Source organism: Caenorhabditis briggsae (genome assembly GCF_000004555.2).
Source record: "Caenorhabditis briggsae complete genome, chrI, whole genome shotgun sequence".
Lineage (NCBI taxonomy): Eukaryota > Metazoa > Nematoda > Chromadorea > Rhabditida > Rhabditidae > Caenorhabditis > Caenorhabditis briggsae.
In genome coordinates, this window is record NC_013489.2 from 12,410,586 (window position 1) to 12,428,738 (window position 18,153).

General features: G+C 40.6%; 4 protein-coding genes across 4 annotated transcripts; 2 read left to right on the plus strand and 2 right to left on the minus strand.

The window, feature by feature from the left end:
• Positions 1-176: 176 nt before the first annotated feature.
• Positions 177-1,953, plus strand: CBG20412 (the record flags this gene model as incomplete). The annotated part of the gene is made up of 3 exons (XM_002646508.1): positions 177-489; positions 991-1,692; positions 1,847-1,953. The coding sequence occupies 3 exons, from the start codon at positions 177-179 to the stop codon at positions 1,951-1,953; spliced, it is 1,122 nt and encodes a 373-aa protein (XP_002646554.1).
• A 1,118-nt stretch (positions 1,954-3,071) lies between these two features.
• CBG20413 lies at positions 3,072-4,139 on the minus strand (the record flags this gene model as incomplete). The annotated part of the gene is made up of 2 exons (XM_002646509.1): positions 3,072-3,095; positions 3,903-4,139. The coding sequence occupies 2 exons, from the start codon at positions 4,137-4,139 to the stop codon at positions 3,072-3,074; spliced, it is 261 nt and encodes an 86-aa protein (XP_002646555.1).
• A 2,197-nt stretch (positions 4,140-6,336) lies between these two features.
• CBG20414 lies at positions 6,337-8,868 on the minus strand (the record flags this gene model as incomplete). The annotated part of the gene is made up of 3 exons (XM_045241352.1): positions 6,337-6,789; positions 7,819-8,206; positions 8,702-8,868. The coding sequence occupies 3 exons, from the start codon at positions 8,866-8,868 to the stop codon at positions 6,337-6,339; spliced, it is 1,008 nt and encodes a 335-aa protein (XP_045097034.1).
• Positions 8,869-14,820: 5,952 nt separating this feature from the next.
• Cbr-pes-2 lies at positions 14,821-17,773 on the plus strand (the record flags this gene model as incomplete). Its single annotated transcript, XM_045241353.1, has 3 exons — positions 14,821-14,897; positions 15,601-16,422; positions 17,707-17,773. The coding sequence occupies 3 exons, from the start codon at positions 14,821-14,823 to the stop codon at positions 17,771-17,773; spliced, it is 966 nt and encodes a 321-aa protein (XP_045097035.1).
• Positions 17,774-18,153: the final 380 nt, after the last annotated feature.

The following is an 18,153-nucleotide window of genomic DNA, read 5'->3' on the forward strand; positions in this document are numbered from 1 at the left end:
GGAAATGGAAACTAAACTGAAATTCTAAACTTATCGATTGAAAATTTTGTTTGAATTTCCAACGTGGAGCTCTGAACCCTTCCTGGCACCCCCTTCACCCAATTAAAGGCGCATATAAGCCGCGCGCTTCTCCGAGAGAACCCTCATATCATATTCGATAGCGCCAAACATTGAAAATGACGTCTGCTTATTTCGGAGTCGCTGGTGGAGGTAATGCTGGAGCACAATCAGCATATTTCGGTGTCGGTGGAGGACCGCCAGGTGGTGGAGCACCAAAATCAACTGGAGGAGGTGGCGGTGGCGGAGCACAACAGCCAGGAGTCTCGTGTTATCTTGGAGCCGGAGCCGGTGGAGCAGCTGGGGGCGGTGGAGCACAATCTGCATACTTTTCTGTGACACCAACTGGAGGCGGAGCTGCACCATGTGGAGGAGGTGGAGGTGGAGCTGGAATTGCACCACCTTCTAGCGCTGGATCTTATTTCACACCACGTAAGTTTCGTGGGTTGATAGTGGGTCGCCGATGAGTCGCCGATGCTAAAAATCGCTCGCTGACGCTTAGAAAATGATCGCCGACACTGTATTTTGATCGCCGGTAGGTCGCCGACGCTTCATAGTTCTCGCGGATAGATCGCCGACGCTTAGAAATTGATTTCCGATGCTAAGAACTGATTTCCGACAGTAAAATAGGACATCCGATGCTTTATATTAATCGCCGATGGGTTGCCGACGCTTAGAACTAATCGCCGACGCTTAAAAATTGATCTGCAAATAAAAATATTGATCGCCGATGCATCGGCGACGCTTTATATTGATTTCCGACGTTAATAACTGATCGCCGCTGCTCGGCGATGCTAAAAACTAATTTCCGACGCGTTGAAAGTGATTGCCGCTGAGTCGCCGACGCTTTTTATTCGGTAATGCTAAAAATTGATTGCCAACGCTACATTTCTTAAAATCCTTCTAAAGTTTCCAAAAAATCGATTTTTCCAGCAGCCGGTACTGGAGGTGGAGCCTCAACGATGACCGCAGTCGGCGGTGCACCACGAGGAGCATCCACAATGACAGCAGTCGGCGGAGCCCCAATGGGCGGATCCTCAACCATTACCGCAGTGGGCGGAGCTCCAGCTTCTGGCTCATCAACAATGACGGCAGTGGGCGGAGCACCACGTGGAGCTTCCACCATGACCGCTGTCGGTGGAGCACCAATGGGATCCGGCTCAACAATGACTGCAGTTGGAGGAGCTCCGATGGGATCTGGATCCACGATGACCGCAGTGGGCGGAGCCTCTGCCATAACTGCTATCGGAGGAGCTCCAAGAGGAGCATCGACTATGACTGCTGTTGGTGGAGCCCCAATGGGAGGAAGTTCGACGATGACAGCTGTCGGTGGAGCCCCACGTGGAGCCTCTACGATGACTGCTGTCGGTGGAGCACCAATGGGAGGATCTAGCACGATGACTGCTGTCGGAGGATCTCAGCCGCAGTTCGGAGGAGCTCCAGCACCACCAATGCCATCTGGGTCGTCGATGGGAGGAAGTGGAGGTGGATGTGGAGGTGGCGGTGGTGGTGGAGCCACTTCGGCCTACTTTGGAGTCAGCGGAGGAGCCATGGGAACTGGTGGAGCTCAATCGGCGTACTTTGGTGTTGGTGGAGCACCAGCTGGTGGTGGTGGCGGTGGAGCCAGATCTGGAGGTTTGTGATTTTTGGAAAATTTTTTTAAAAATTTGAAATTCTAAATTCGAAAAGTTCAGAACATTAAGAAATTATAATATTTCGGAAATTGAGTTCAAGAGTTTTTAAAAAGTTGAAATTTCAAAAATTTTATTGATTTATCGATTTTTTGCAGGCGGCGGCGGAGGTGGAATCCCCGGACAATCGGTGTACATGGGAGCCGGCGGCGGTTGCGGCGGTGGAGGAGGTGGAGCCACATCGGCATACTTTGCTCCAAAGTAATCATCAAATCTCTCGTCCTCATCACTTTTTTTATTTGAATGAAATTAAGGGATTTTATTATTTTACTCTGGATTTCAGATTTTCAGATTGCTAGACAAATACAGGCGCAATAAATACGTTTTAGAAAGAACCATATTCGGAAATTCAGAAATTCAAAATTATGAAAATTCGAAAATTATAAAAATCGGAAATTCAGAAATTTGGAAATTCAGAAATTCAGAAATTCAGAAATACAGAAATTCAGAAATTCAGAATTTCAGAAATTCAGAAATACAGAAATACAGAAATTCAAAAATTCAGAAATTCAGAAATTCAGAAATTCAGAAATTCAGAAATGCAGAAATTCGGAAATTCAGAAATGCAGAAATTCAGAAATTCGAAAATTCTGAAAGTTCAAAAATTCGAAAAATCGGAAATTCGAAAATTGATTCGACTCAAACAGAAATCTGAGAAATTAAAAAGTGCGAAAATTCAAAAATTCTTGATAATCAAAAAAATCGAACAGTTTTCAAAAATTCGTAATTCAAAAATTTTCAGGTTCTTCCCGAATTTCAACAAGGTTTTCGAAAATTCTGAAATTCTGAAATTCGGAAATTTGGAAATTCAGAAATTCGTTTTCCGGCGTTTTTTGTGCATTCTGGAATTTTCCAAAATTTCAAATTATTTTTTAAATTCAGAAGTTCAGAAATCCAGAAAGTTAAGTTATTGATCTTATGAGTTCCAGATTTGTATAAAATATGAAATTAGAAAATTTTTAATTTTCAAAAAATTCGAAATTTCAAAATTCTGTTCCGGCTGCAACCGTGTAGCTCAGGCACCTATACGTGTAGCTCAGGCTCCTATTTTTGAATTTTCAGAATTTTCGAATTACTGATTTTTTTTCAAATTTTTGTTAGGCGCGTTGCGCCGCGCGACGCGGTCGCTGCGTGGCCACACGGAGAGGATACACAGAGAAATTTCACAACGCAAATTGAGAGTTCTTCTTTTGAGTAAATGGAGACTTGGCGTGGTGCCAACCCCTTGATTGCGACAAAGCGCGTTTGCTGGATGTTACCGGTCGCAACCCCGTGAATTGATACATGTTGGTACCACCAATTGGAACCAGTTCGCTGCAACGTTTAGAGCATTGGGATAGAGCAAATCTGAAATTTAAAAAAATCGTATAATCCGCTGGATGGTGCGCCTTCGGCGCGACTGAGCACAGTTTAAACTCATTCGTGTGGTCTTTTGAGATTTTCAAAAGCGAAATAAATTGTTGCAAAATGCATATTTGCAACGGGCCGGGCTTTTCTCAGAATTTTTAATGCCCGGCCCGGCCCGTCTTGGCCCGGATTTTCGGAAAATTTTTTTGGGATCAACAAAAAAAATGGACGATTTTCCTGACAAGAAAAACAAATTTCAAGAAAGTTCTTTCACAAAAACATTTGAAAAAATTTCTGAAATTTCTAATTTTTTTCAAAAAATTTGGAGAACCCGGGCCCTGATTTTGCAAGTATGGCAAAATGCCAGCAAAATTCAGTTTCCAAACTCGAAACATCTTGATTTTTAGGCGATTTATGTTCAATCTAAGGTAGTGGCCTAGAAGACCAATTAACTGAAGAGGGTGTCGTATCTTGGCTTGTATTAGTCATAGAAAGTTGATTTTTGACATTTTCAAACAAAACTTCAGAATTCGGCAAGTGTTTTTTTCAAATACAAGAAAAAAAGGGATCAGAAGTGAACAATCAGAAAGTATGTATTTGAAGTTGATTAGACAGAAATCACTCCCGCCACTTCCACTGGCCATCCTCTTGATAAGCTTCTCCTGAACACATGGCTTCGAACTTCCAGCACGCCTCAGCCTCTTCCATCGCATCGTTCGCCGATTCCTCGACCTTCAACGCCTTCTTCAATTGCTTCTGAATCTTCTTGAGTGCCTCCTGCTTCTCTTGAATCTTTTTTCGAAATACTGACTTCGGCTTCTGAATCTTCCGCTTCTGATGCATCTGATGAAGTACCGTCAATCGCTGAATCTTCTTCTCCGTCGCTTCTTGTTGCTGTTGGAGTCTTTTCACATCCTCCGACGCCTTCTGATGAGCCTTGATGGCTGTGGCGTATTCATCTCCAAGGAATTGAATCTTCTTCTTGATATCAGCTTTCGTCTCGACGTTGGTGTTTCTAGGGGCAGTGACTTTAGTCTTAGCCATGGTGAATGATAGATTCTGGAAAATGGAGGATAAAAAATTTAATAGAATCTAGAAGGTTCTAGAAATCAGGAATATCATTAAGGAGCGGATAAATCAATAATACAATCGTCTGGTTGTTGACTGACTAGAATAACAGAGAATGAGTTCATCAGAATAATGAATACAACTGAGTAAGAGGACCATCACAAGGGAGACTCCGCCCACTTCCCTCACCTGGTTGCTCTGTGTGTTGCCAGCTTTCGTCTCGACGTTGGGGTGTCTTCAGATCATCATGTCACATACCACCTGGTTTTATGATCCCATTACTAAAACTGATATGATGTGAAGAGAGCAATAAGACAGTAGTACACATAATCAGAAAAAATGGAAATTTTCATAAAATCCGAGAAACTTTAAAAATCTAGTTTCTAGCTTCTTCTTGAGCCAAGTTACATGCATTTGAATTTTGGCAGATAGACTATTCTAGCTCAAATTTGCTCCATTTTCTTGTATCTTCAAAAAAATTTCGGGGTTTTGAATTTTCAGAATTCTTAAATTTTCAGCAACTATGATCCTATCTGAAAATGTGGGAAAAATGCCACAAAACTATCCAAGTTTCCCATTTCTAGCTGATCTGAGAGCCGAGATACAGCTGCTTGTAGTTTTGGAGGCGAGAGACGCAGGCAGTTAGAGTGTCTCGTCGTCTGCGTCTCTCGCCCTGCAAAACTTCAAAAAGCTGTATCTCAGCTCCCAGACATCCTAGGAACTTGTACCTTTCACTATTTTTGGTCTGATTTTCTCGATTTTTTCGGATATTGACTTGGAATTCAAAAAATTTCAATTTCCGAAAAATTTAAAACATTATTATTTCACCTGAAAATGTATTAAAAATGACACAAAACAGTCAAAGTTTCACATTTCTAGCTCATCTGGGAGCCGAGATACAGCCATTTGAATTTTTGAAGAGACGCAGACAGTTAGAGTGCCTCGTTGTCTGCGTCTCTCGCATTCAAATAGCTGTATCTCGGCTCCCCGACGTCCTAGGAATGTCTAGTTTTCACTATTCTAGCTCAAATTTTCTCTATATTCGGAATATTTGCTTTTCAAATCAACATTCCGGAAATTCCGATTTTACATTTTTCGAAAGTTTCACTTTTTCAGGAATTATCAATTCGCTTGAAAAAGTTGGAAAAATGACATAAAACAGTCAAAGTTTCACCATTCTAGCACGCCTTTGAGCTGAGGTATAGCAATTTGGAATTTTGAAGAGACGCAGACAGTTAGATTGTCTCGCCGTCTGCGTCTCTCGCCTTCAAACTTCAAAAAGCTGTATCTCGGCTTTCAGATGAGCTATAAACTTCTACTTTTCACTATTTTGACTCAATTTTTTTCTATTTTTCGATACTGCAATTTTCGATAAAAATTTCAGTTTTCAAATATTCAAAAATTTTTACTTTTCAGAAATTATTATTTTATCTGAAAATGTGGGAAAAATGGCGCGAAGCAGTCCAAATTTCACCGTTCTAGCTCACCTGAGAGCTGAGATATAGCAATTTGGAATTTTGAAGAGACGCAGGCAGTTAGCGTGTCTCGTCGTCTGCGTCTCTCGCTTTCAAATAGCTGTATCTCGGCTCCCAGAAGAGGTAGGAATTTCTAGTTTTCACTATTTCGGCTCACATTTTTTCTATTTTCAGGTTATTTTATTTTCAATGAAAATTCCATTTAGAGCAACAGAGTGGTGTAAAAAATTTCAAAAAAGTGCGATGACGAAAAATTAGGGGGAAAATGGAGAGGAACAGAAAAAAAAGAGTAAAACAACAGAGATTGACAGATGGGGAATTCTTTTTTTAAAAATTGGATGGGGAAATGAAAAAATAAATAAATACTGGTAGGGATGAATGGTCCATAGATGGTCCATTAAGATGAGCAATGGACGATAGGTGGGGGTATTATGGAAGTGCGCTCCATTGATAAATAAGGGGATTTGGGGCTAAAATGGACGTTTTTGACGGATTTTAGGGGTTTGGAAAAACTTCAAAAATCGATTTCAATGGAAATTTAGAGCTAAAATATTGATTTTTAGGGATTTATTTTTGGAACGTTTGGGTGACTAAAAATGGGATTTCAGGGCTAAAAATGCCGTTTTTGGATTTTAAAAAAAACAGTTCAATGGAGCGCATTTGCCTACACCCTGCCCCATCAAGCTCCGGATTCAGAATTAACGACGTGGCGACGAAGCGTTGGACGCTGGCGAACGGGATCTGGAGCGAGATCCACCACGAGACCCAGCCGGCGACCCGGATCTCGATCTTCCCGGCGATCCAGAAGTCGGACGTGGCTCATCTGGAACCGGAGAACGACGACGATTTGGACTACGACCCCCGCGTCGTGGTGGTGACGAACCGGCCGAATTCGAGCGGCTACGCCCTGCTGACGCCTTCACTGGAGACTTGGACGCTGAGCGAGAGCGAGACTTTCGCGATCCACGAGACGAGGAACGGGATTGAGAGCGAGATGGCGAGCGACGACGAGCGATCGGTGAGCGGGAACGAGAGCGGGAACGAGATCTCGAACGACGCCCACCGCCTCCACGACGATTGTCACGTGGTGGACGAGAGACGAAATTGGAGTTGCCCTTGTCCTCCTTGATGCGAATGTACGCCGTTTCACCCTGCAAAAGTCGATAATTTAGGGTTGAAAAGGTGCCTAAAATAGCTCAAAAATGACCTGAATGTAGTCCAAAATTGGCCTGAAAAGAGGTCAAAATAGGCCTAAACCAGTTGAAATTCGGTCTAAACTAGCTGTAAAATAGCCTAAATCAGGCAAAGAAGCTCAAATTCGGCCTAAAATAGCTTGCAATCAGGCTAAACTACCCTAAAATTGGCCTCAAATAGCTCAAAGTGAGCCTAAAACAGCTAAAAATATGACTAAACTAGTCCAAGAGGGGCCTGAAAAAACTAAAAAAATACCAAAAATAGCTTAAAATTACATAATATAGTCTAAAACTAGCCCAAACTAGTCAAAAATTGGCTTACAATAGCTGAAAAGCAGACCTAAATGACTCGAAATCGTTGAATTTGCTCAAAGATGATCTGCGATAGCCTGAAATTAACCTAAACTAGCTGAAAATTGCCTAAACTATCTCTTAATCGGCCTAGAAAAGCTCAAAAATGGTCTAAAATAGCTCAAAACCAGCATCAACTAGTCTAAAATCGACCCAAACTAGCTTAAAATAGCTCAAACATGACCTAAAATTGGCCTAAAACCTCTCGAAACCGGTCGAAACTAGCTCGAAAATAAACTGTTGCAAAAAATGACATGAACTAGCTCAAAATTGGTCTAGAATAGCTCAAAATTGGCTTAAAATAGCTCTAAAATAGCCTAAAAAGACCTAAAATCAAGCTAAACTAGCTCTGAAATGCCATTAACTAGCTCGAAAAATGCCCTTAAATTTGGTCAAAAATGAACTGAAATGATTCAAAATTACAAAAAATAGCTCAAAAATTGTCCGAAATTAGCACGAAAATAGCTTAAAATTGGTCAAAATTGGCCCAAACCAGCCTAAAATTGACCTACTTCAAGTCAAATTTAGGCGATTTAGGCCACTTTTAGGCCTCTGGAGCCTATTTTGGGCTGTTTAGAACCATTTCTGGCTCATTTCCAGGCAATTTCAAGCCATTTTCCCGCACCCAAATCGTACCTTATGAGAAGTGAACTTGGTGTCATCGAACTTCTTGATCGCGTACTTCATATCCTCATGTTTCTCAAACTCAACGATTCCATCTCCATTACGGCCGACGTCCGCGTAGCAGATATCACCAGCCGACTTCAAATGATCCTTGATGTCTTGCCACGATCCAGTTGGTGGTAATCCCTCAATAATGGCTCGATTCTCACTGCGACGTGGCGGTCCGTGCGATTGACGACGACCGTATCCGTCGTCTCGCCGGTCGTATCCACGATCGTAGCCATCGCGGACTGGTCGGCCGCCCGGACCGCGTGGTCCCGATCCACGTGTCAGCTCGACACGAATTCGTTTGCCGTCGAAATCGTAGCCGTCACGACCGCGGACTGCGTCGTCGGCGTCTCTGAAAATAGGGAATTTAGCGTTAGGGGCTTAACATCTACCAATATTCGGCGATTTAGGCCGAACTTGGACTAGTTTTGGTCAATTTTGAGTGTTAATCACCGATTTTGGGCTGATTTATGCCGAATTTGAGCTAGTTTGGGTCATTTTTGACAAGTTCGTGCCAATTTTTGGCTAGCTTAGGCCTATTTTGAGCTCGTTTAGCCTAATTTTAAGACAATTTAAGACGGATTTCAGGCTAGAAAATCCAAATTTTTGCAATTCAGTCCAAATTTGGGCCATTTAAGACAAATTTGAGCGATTTAGCCAGGCCTGACCAATTCAGGCCGAATTCAGGCGATTTTTACCAAAATTACGGTCATTTTCGGGCGCCAACTTGCCCCCATCTTTGCTTAAAATCAGCCGAAACTGCCTAAATCAGTCAAAAAGGGGTCATTCTGAACGGATTTTGACCAATTTTCCGCTTATTTTCAAGCTTCCTGGCCACCTTCCTTACCTCGAATCGCTGAACTGGACGAAGCCGAAAGCGGCGCCACCACGTCCGGACTTGACGTCGACCTTGTTGATTCTACCGTACTTCGAGAACAGACTGTCCAGCTCCTTCTCACGAACGTCTCCTGGCAGATTGCCGATGAAAATGGTGTCAGACGCGTCTCGGGACATTGTTCTTGGGGCTCCGGTTTGGTGGTGATATGGAGCAGCTAGTTTTAGTTGGCTTCTGGAAAAAATTGGGGGGTTTTTGGGTAAAAATTGGGGAGAAAACAGTGAAAAACATGGTTTGGAAGGGTAAAAATGGTGGGAAATTGGTCCAATTCCACTGAAAATGGGGAATTTCGGAGTAAATTTTGCGATTTTTTTTTGTGAAAAATCGGTGTCAAAATCAACGAAAAATCACTAGAAATCGATTGATTCTGGCCTATTTCAGCCCAAACTGGTTTATTTTAGCTAGAAATCAGATTTTTCGGAATGTAGACGTTTTTGAAAAATTTAAGCTAATTTTCTCTGAAAAACCACTGAAATCAGCATGAAAATCGGCTGAAAATAGGTCGTAATAGACTTAAATACTTTTAAAAATGTTGGAAAATCAAAAATTTCAAAAAATCGAGATTCTCAAATTTTTGAGCGATTTTAGCTGTTCAGGCTCGATTTTTCGGCGATTCTAGCCCGAAAAATGGTTCAAACTCGCTAAAAAATCAATAGAAATCGGTAGATTCTAACCAATTTCTGGCCAAAGTTCAAAAAAATGAAAATTTGTGCAAATTTGAATCTTGAGCGATTTTTTTGAATTTTTTGATGACTTTCGGGATCTTTTAAATTACTAATGATCCTGAAATTAAGCTGAAAATCTATGACTTTGCCAAAAATTTCAATTTTCCGGAAAATTTTTTTTTTCGAAAAACGCAACATTTCCGCTTTTTCTACATGACAAATCGTCTTCTTTCATCAGATTTCTGACGAAAAACTCGAAAAATCGCTTAAAAAACGACAAAAACCGATTAATCCCGATTTCCCTCAATTTTCGCCCATTTTTAACGGGATTTACACAATTTTTCACTGAAATTCTATGAAAAATCAATATAAATAACCTATTTCCAGCTAAAAATTCGAAAAAATGCCGAAAAATGACAAAAATAGGCGAAGAAATGGCAAGAAATCGCGCACTCAAAAAGTACGTCGCGCCGTTTGAAATGTTCGAAAACGCGCGCGCGAATGTCTGCGTCTCTTCGGTTTATACACTAGTCGCGCACTTTCTCGTCTAGTTGTGGAATTTCAAGAAAAGCGGGGTTCTGGCGGTGTTTTCCGGAATTTTTTCAGAGTTTCTGGTGGAGAATTTTGTGACAAATCGATTAGGAGCACTTAAAACTTGAAATTATGACGAAAAAGCGGCGAAAATCAAGCTAGAAAACTGAAAGAGTTGCAAGTGCGCTCCAATGAGAAAAGGGCTTGAAAAACAGGTTTACAGTGGTTTTTTGAAGGTATTAACTTAAAATTTGGGTTCTGCAGATTTTTTTAGGTCCAAAAAGATAGTTTGAGACCCCGAAAAATGATAGTTCATTTGAAAATAGGAAGGAATTCTCAAAAGAGCGAAATTGCACTCTAATTTTTTTGAGGATTTGAAAAATAGGGTCAAATTGCACATCTCTAGATCATAATAAAAAGAAAATTATTGATTTTCCGCAAGAGAAAATGAGGTGCACAGACAGAAGAATATGAGCAATGAGAAGACGGGCGGTGCTAAGGACCTTCTGTTGTCTGAAAACAGACGCCGTCAGGTGGGAAATGGAGGTGTGGACCAGGTGACGTCCATGGGAAAGAAGGAAAAAGAAGACACACTAGGACACGGGGGATAAAATAAGGTTTCACTGGATTTGTAATACAAACGCGCTCTATTGAAGAAGAACTTTATTGAATTTAAAAAAATTTAAAAAGTGTTCAAATATTTCAATTCTCTCCTTATTGACCATTTCGAATGAGTGCTCATTATTGTGGACTACAACCGTCAAACTGTCATCTCTCGTCATTTCGAACCTTGGGACTTTGTGTGGGGGAAGCCTGAAAAACAAGCCATATCTTGCTTGGATGTATTGCTACAAAAAATTTGTCAACTACAAAATTGTAGCTCTAGTTTTGTTACATATTTTCTGAAAATTTCACAAAAATCGGAAAATTCTGAAACATTTTTGTAGCCATTCAAAGTTGACTGCAAAATACCGTAATTGCACTAATAGAAGCACACTTTTTAAAGCTTAATTAACTCGATTTCTATAAGAGGTATCACAAATTTGTTAACTGATAAAATATTGGTGATATTATGATAAACACTTTATTAGTTGACTAATTTTTGATATCTTTTGAAGGAGCCGAGATAATTGGTCTCAAAGTAGCTAAGCTTCCTTGGCGTCCCTCTCTCCCCTTTAGGAGATGGGGCGGCAAGGAAGCTTGTTTACTTTGAGCTCAATTATCTCGGTTCCTATGAGAGATGTTAGAAATTTGTCAACTGATAAAATGCTTATCAAATTATCAGTAATATTTTATTAGTTGACAATTTTTAGATAACTTTTAAAGGAACCGAGATAATGAAGCTCAAAGGGCGCGTAAAGTGCTATAAAGGGGTAGGACCAAAAACGCTCTATATCTCGCTTAGACAAATTCTTACAAAAAAGTGGTTAACTACAAAATTAAAGCTCTATTTCTGTTTAGTATAATCAAAAAATTTCAAACAAATCAGAAGATTCTGGACCACTTTTGTAGTTGTTCAATGTTGACAGCAAACCAAAGATGTCCGGATTCCGGATTCCGAGAAAATTATTTTATACCGGATTTTAAACATATTTGTTATTTTCAAGAATTCTCTGACTTTTTGAACTTCCGCTATTAAAAATGCAAAAATAAAGCACGATGTGTGTTTTCAGAACTTTTCTGCCCATTTGGAGAACACAAAATTCCGGATTCCGTATTCCGGATTCCGAGAAAATTACTTTATTCCGTATTCCGGATTCCGTTTCTCAAAAAATACATAACTTATAAAACGGAGTTGTTTGACGCATCCATCGTTTCAAAAACGCGTTCAAATACTTGCTTGAACCATTGAAACACGTTCAATTTGACCTTCACAAACGTTCACCAGTCCATTCAACTCTTCAGAGGTGAGCATTTTTGTAGCGGAAAATATTGGACTGCTCGAAGAATGGGATCCATGAAAAGCGAGTCGGCTGCTGCTTTGTTTTCGATATAGCAGCTGGCGGCGAAAGTTAAAAAGAAGGAAACGATTGGCTCCATTTCGTTTGAGAGAATATGGTTTTCATGGAACTTCACATTGACTGTTTCTTGACCGAAATTCCAATAAGTCTCTCTGATTAATTTGTTCTTCCATACTCCCCACAATTTAGTTCGATGTTCTACTCGAATTTCGAATAATGAGTCCTTCTGTAGAGCCTATCGTGCCGGCGCCCCAATGGAGACCAATGATATTTAGGTGGAGATTCTAGTTTCGAAGATGTTGACTTGTGACATTTCTCATGTTCTTGGAAGTTGAGGAAGTCTGAAACATTGAGGGAATGTAATACACGTGATACTATTCAGAGAACTGTATCTTGTCTATGAACAAAGGCAAAAACCGTCTGAGCTACGCGGTTCTAGTTGCCAGGCGCGCTTTGAGCTCAATTATCTCAGTTGCTATAAGAAATATGGAAAATATGTCAACTGATAAAATCTTGCTGATAATGTGATAAACGTTTTATTAGTTGTCAAAATGTTGATATCTTTCATGGGAACTGAGATAATTGAGCTGAAAGAAACCAAACGCCGAGGCGTCTTTGGTCACTTTGAAGTGACGTATCTTGGTTCCTGTGAGAGATATGAAAAATTTGTTAACTAATAAAATATTGGTGATATTGTGATAAACATTTTATCAGTTGACAATTTTCTGGTATCTTTTACAGAAACCGAGATAAATCAGCTCAAAGTTTGCAAAGCAAAAAAGGACTCACAACTCCTCGATTTCCATATTTTTGAGACTTTCTTTGATGAGTACAATTGGCAAACGAACGAATAGAAATGGATCAATTTCTAGGACGGACTCCTCATCATCAGAAGTTTCAGATTCAGAAGAAGACCACATCGTTGGTTGGATGCTATCTACAGAACCTGTGAATACAAATGAAGGACGGGTCGTCGTCTTCCCTGGAGCACCCACAGCCCCCTAATCCTTAACTGGTTCTAGTTCTACGGACAGAATGACAGATTTCCATTGTTCTAGTGGGCTATCTGATGTGCTAATTGAGCAAGAGCTACTCGGTTGACATTGTTTGACTGAGAATCTTGGTGAATTTGCTTCTGGGAAGGTCTCTTACATGGAACTTAGCTCATGGAGGTCTTACGGCTCGTTTGTGGAATTGAGATATAGCGTTTTTAGCCATGACGCTGTTAGCAACTATTTCTCAGAGGTCGTAGAGAACTTTTCAGTGCTCCAAAAGCGTTGAAAATTTCACCAAATAAAGATGTTATTCTGGGAAGTGAAATGCGAAAATTTTAAATTATGGAGTTCACTGAGTCCCGAGATACAGTAGTGTAGCTGACTGAACAGCTAATTCACATTTTGGTCCAAAAATCAAGTTTCTAGCTTATCTGGAAGCCAAGATACAGCTGTTTGAAATTTTAAAGAAACGCTTAAACTACCGTAACTCATATACTTTTGATCTGCATCTTTGGAAAATTTGATTTTGGAATTTGGCTTTTTGAGAGCTTCAAAATGAGTATGAGCATGACCTATTTTTTGAAAATTCAGTCGGGTGCTATGCACCTTTAAACTAATATATTGTAATCTTGGCATGATTATACTCATTTCGAAGCTCTTTTTTTGATAAATTCAAAAATACAAAATTCATAGTAATTGAACAGAAACTAAGCGAGATACGGTAGCAAATTTAGATCTTCGAATTCTAAAAAAATTTTGGAATCTTTGCAATTTTCAATCTGTGTGAAAAATGACGCAAAACAGTCCAAGTTTCACTGTTTTAGCATCTCTGGGAACAGAGATAAAGCGTTTTTCATTTTTGGAGAGACGCAGACAGTTAGAGCGTCTCGTTGTCTGCGCTCTCTTATCTGCCCGCACTGTCTCGGTGCCAAATTTCAAAAGCCTATATCTCGGGTTCTAGACGAGCTAGAATATTGAAATTTGGACCGTTTTGTGTAGTTTTTGATGTACTTTCTGTTAATTAAAAGACATTTTACGTTCAAGTCTCAAGTTCAAATAATTTATGCTGATTTTTCCTAAGCACAGGTGATTCGCGAACAATCCGTTACGGACGCTCCGCGTTCGCGCGCGGTTGAAATAGGAACCGCATACGGACCGTACGCGAACCGTTTTTAGTAAATAGCAGTACATTATTCGGATTGATCCGTATCCTGTCCGTTCGCGAGCTCCGTATCCGATCCGATTGCGAATCATGACCAAACGGATCCGTTTGCGAATCAAATTTTTTATTGAGTTCAAAAGTTTCGTGTTTCTAGCTCAACTGCGAGCTGAGATATGGTGATTAAAGTTTTGAAGAGACCCAGGAAGTTAGAGTGTCTCGTTGTCTACGCTCTCTCACTTCCCCACACTCTCTAGTGGCCCACTGTCTCGGCACCAAATTTCAAAAGCCTATATCTCGGGTTCTAGACAAGCTAGAATGATGAAATTTGGACCGTTTTGTGTAGTTTTTAATGTATTTTTTGTTGAAAAATAACCTTATTGAAAAATTTATAGTTTTTAGATTCCCTGGGACATCCTGGCTTAGCTGAGGCAGCTGAAAAGCACATCCATTGCCCTAGAAATCTGTCTTCCCAAAGATCTTCCCATTCCCATTTGTCTCCTGTCTTCTCTAATTGCCCATTATGTCCATCTGCTCTTCAAGGTCATCATGGATGGGCAGGCAGGTAGACGGAGAGAGACGCAGACACATGAGGTGCGCCAAGGGGGCGGCGCTTGGCAAGTCCTGCCCCTCACCTGGCCTTCTCAGGACCGAACATCCCCGTCTCCATTCATTCTGCATTCGATTCATCGTCACAATTGGTGACTCTTGAGTACTATCGATTTTTGCTGGTCTTTTTCCGATCCTCCCCCTCTCTACAATGCACAGATTCCCATTGCTGTCCCTTCCCGAGCTCGTGCTCCAAGAAGTTCTGGAAAATGTGTCTTCTGCTGATGCGTAAGTTTATTCCCTAAAATATTTCGAAACTAATTCATTTTTACATGGTGTCCTAACTTTTGCAATTTGAGTTTTCTAGGCCACCACCTTTTTTTGGCCCAGAAACGGCCTGATATTTATCGGGTGTGTTTTTTAGGTGGTTTTAACGTGGTGGCCTAACATTTGCATGTTGGGTTTTCTAGGCCACTATGTTAGAATGACCTAGGAAGCACACCAGGGGCACGTTAGGCCATCTCTAGGCAAAAAGAGTTGGTGGCCTAGAATTCCCATCTTGCAAAAGTTAGGCCACCGCGTTAAAATCACCTAGAAAAAGACACCAGATAAATATCAGGCCTTTTCTAGGCCAAAATTGGTGGTGGCCTTGAAATCTCCCTAGGCCACCAGGTTATAGAGGTTATGACAGTCTAGAATTGTTCTCATAATCACCTGATTTGTTTTCTAGGGGATTGTTCGTGATGGCCTAACTTTTGCAAATCGCGTTTTCTAGGCCACCACATGAAAATGGTCCAGAAAACACACCAGGGTTATCCTAGGCCATTTCTAGGGGCGAAAAAGAATGGTGGCCTAGAAATCCCAACTTGAACAAGCTAGGCCACCGCGTTAAACTTACCTAGAATGCACACCAGATGAATATCAGGCCTTTTCTAGGCCAAAAAAGCTGGTGACCTAGAAATCTCAACTTATAACTCCTCTACTTTTCCAGATTCGAGCTCTACCAATGCTCCAAAAACGCGTCGAAGGTTCTCAGAAAAGGCGCCAAAGGCCAGAAATACTTCAAAGTGGTCGTCGACTTCTCCCAAGCCTGGTTAGAGATCCACAACGTTCGTCGCTACACAATCAATGAGAAAACCAAAACCGACCCGCACCCAGACGATTCGTTGGAGCTCAAAACATTTGGAGAATCTGCTATTGAGTATAAAGTCAACGCTCTGAAGGAGTACCATACCTACTGTGAGGAAGGAGAGAAGATTGTTGCCCTTCAAAAGATTGCTGACCACTTTATGAAGACTCTTGGTGTCGATGTCTTTGCTCAGGTCTTCATTGGATTGGAGACTCCAGCTATGGAGGTTATCGATTGGATTCAGAATTCCAATTTGAAGTATGAGACTTTCAACATCAATGGGTCCCCTGAGGAACCCCTCGACGCTGTCGGCGAGCGCATTTACACAGACAAGTTCTTGGAGACCATCCCTGGCGTCGGTCCCATTAACACCACCGGAACATTCGTTAGTATGATCAATGTGAAGCAGGGCTTCCAGCCAGTCAATTTCTTGAAAAAGCCATTGACCATGCTTATGTTCCACTTGCATCACTCTCACTTTATCACTGGAAAGCATCTTATGGCACTGAACTGCACGGCGATTGCTCTGAAGGATTCGCGACTCACCGCTGCGGACATCAACGCGTATTTGACGGCTTGGAAGAAGGGAAACTATCCAGTTCTGATGCATCTGTTGGTGCAAATGACGAATGGGTATACGTTGGATTTGAAAGAGGTCGTCAAGGGACTGGTTAACCCCAATGCGTAAGTTATGGGGCGTTATTTATGCTAGTATCAAGTCTGGAGATTCTAAACTAGGCTAGGCTAGTTCGACTAGTCTAAACTATGTCCCAGGGGAAACTCTACAGTTCAACGGACCTAGTTTCTGGTACAGAATTTATTTTCAAAACTTGAAATATGTAAACATCTGAAAATATAGCAAGAACCACACAAAACGCTCCAAATTAGCTCTTCTAGAACCCGAGATACGGTCGGTTAAAGTTTAAGCGACCAGAGACTATGGTGAAGGAGGAGAGCGCAAACAACGAGTCACTCTAGCTGTCTGCTCTCTCCAAAACTCCAAACGTCTATATCTCGGCTTCCAGACGTATTAGAAACATGAAACTTTGACCATTTTGTGCAGACTTTTAAACACTTTTAGTTAGTAAGGAAAAAGCAGGCTAAATCTTCCAATTTCAAAATTAAAACTGAAATTTTAATGTTTCAACAAAAAAAAACATCAAAAACTACACAAAACAGTTCAAATTTCATTGTTCTAGCTTGTCTAGAACCCGAGATATAGGCTTTTGAAGTTTATGACAGCGAGACAGCAAAGAGAAAAGAGAGAGGACGCAGACAACGAGACACTCTAACTGTCTGCGTCTCTGCTAAAACTTCAAATGATTGTATCTCCCTTCCCAGATAAGCTAGAAACTTGAAATTTTGAGCGTTTATTGATAAGGATAAGATATCTCTTTTTTAGAACATTAAGAGCCGTGGGACCTCTAATGTAAGAGATAAGTTGCACAGTTTTTTGGGTTATTAACTTTGACCTAACTTATCTCGGTTACTGTAAGAGGTATTAAAAAATAGTCAACTAACAAAACATTGTTTATTTTATGATAAATATTTTATCAGTTGATCATTTTTTGATATCTCTTATGACAGTCGAGATAATTGAATCAAAGTGCACATATCGAGTGAGCTTCTAGTGGAGCAAATACGGTTTATCTGACCATTAAATTTGCGCCTAATTATCTCGGCTCCTGTGAGAGGTATCAAAAAATGATCAACTGAAGGAATATTGCTTATTTTATGATGAACAATTTATCAATTAATCAATTTTTGATATCTTTTACAGAAGCCTAGATATAATAGCTCAAAGTTCCCCTTCCTTGATATGGGGGCCCTTATTGTTTGTTACTACATGTATTACATGTCCCTTTAACGCTCGAAACTTTAGGAGCATTTTCGTCAGTTTTTCCGCTAAATCTAAGCAAATTTATAAAAGTTTTGGACCACTGAAAAGCCGAATTTCTTCATTTCCAGAATCACAAATGTCACCAATGGACAAGAAGGGTTTTCACCAGAGAAAGCGGAGATGAAATGGCCGTAACTTTGACGGACAACGATAGATATCTCAGCGTTTGGGTCGAGGAATATGAGAAGCCATAATCTGGAAATTTCGGTATTGTCAGATATTCAAAATCACCCTTTTCTTCCCCCTAGAATCTATTCTAAACCCTTAAAACCTAGTCTACTGTTAGTCTCTCACTTTTTTAAAGGGGGGACTCCGACCAAAAATTTGTATTACCTTAAATGTTTCAAAAATATGTATTTTCATAATATTATTGCGAAAAAATTCAAAAAAAAATCCTAAATCCCCGAAAAACTGCGTTGAAAAAAAAATAGGATTTGAATTCCCGCGCAGTGAGAAACCTAGGCCACGGCATCATAACGCCTTTCTTACATGGAAATTTTTCCGGATTTTTTTCA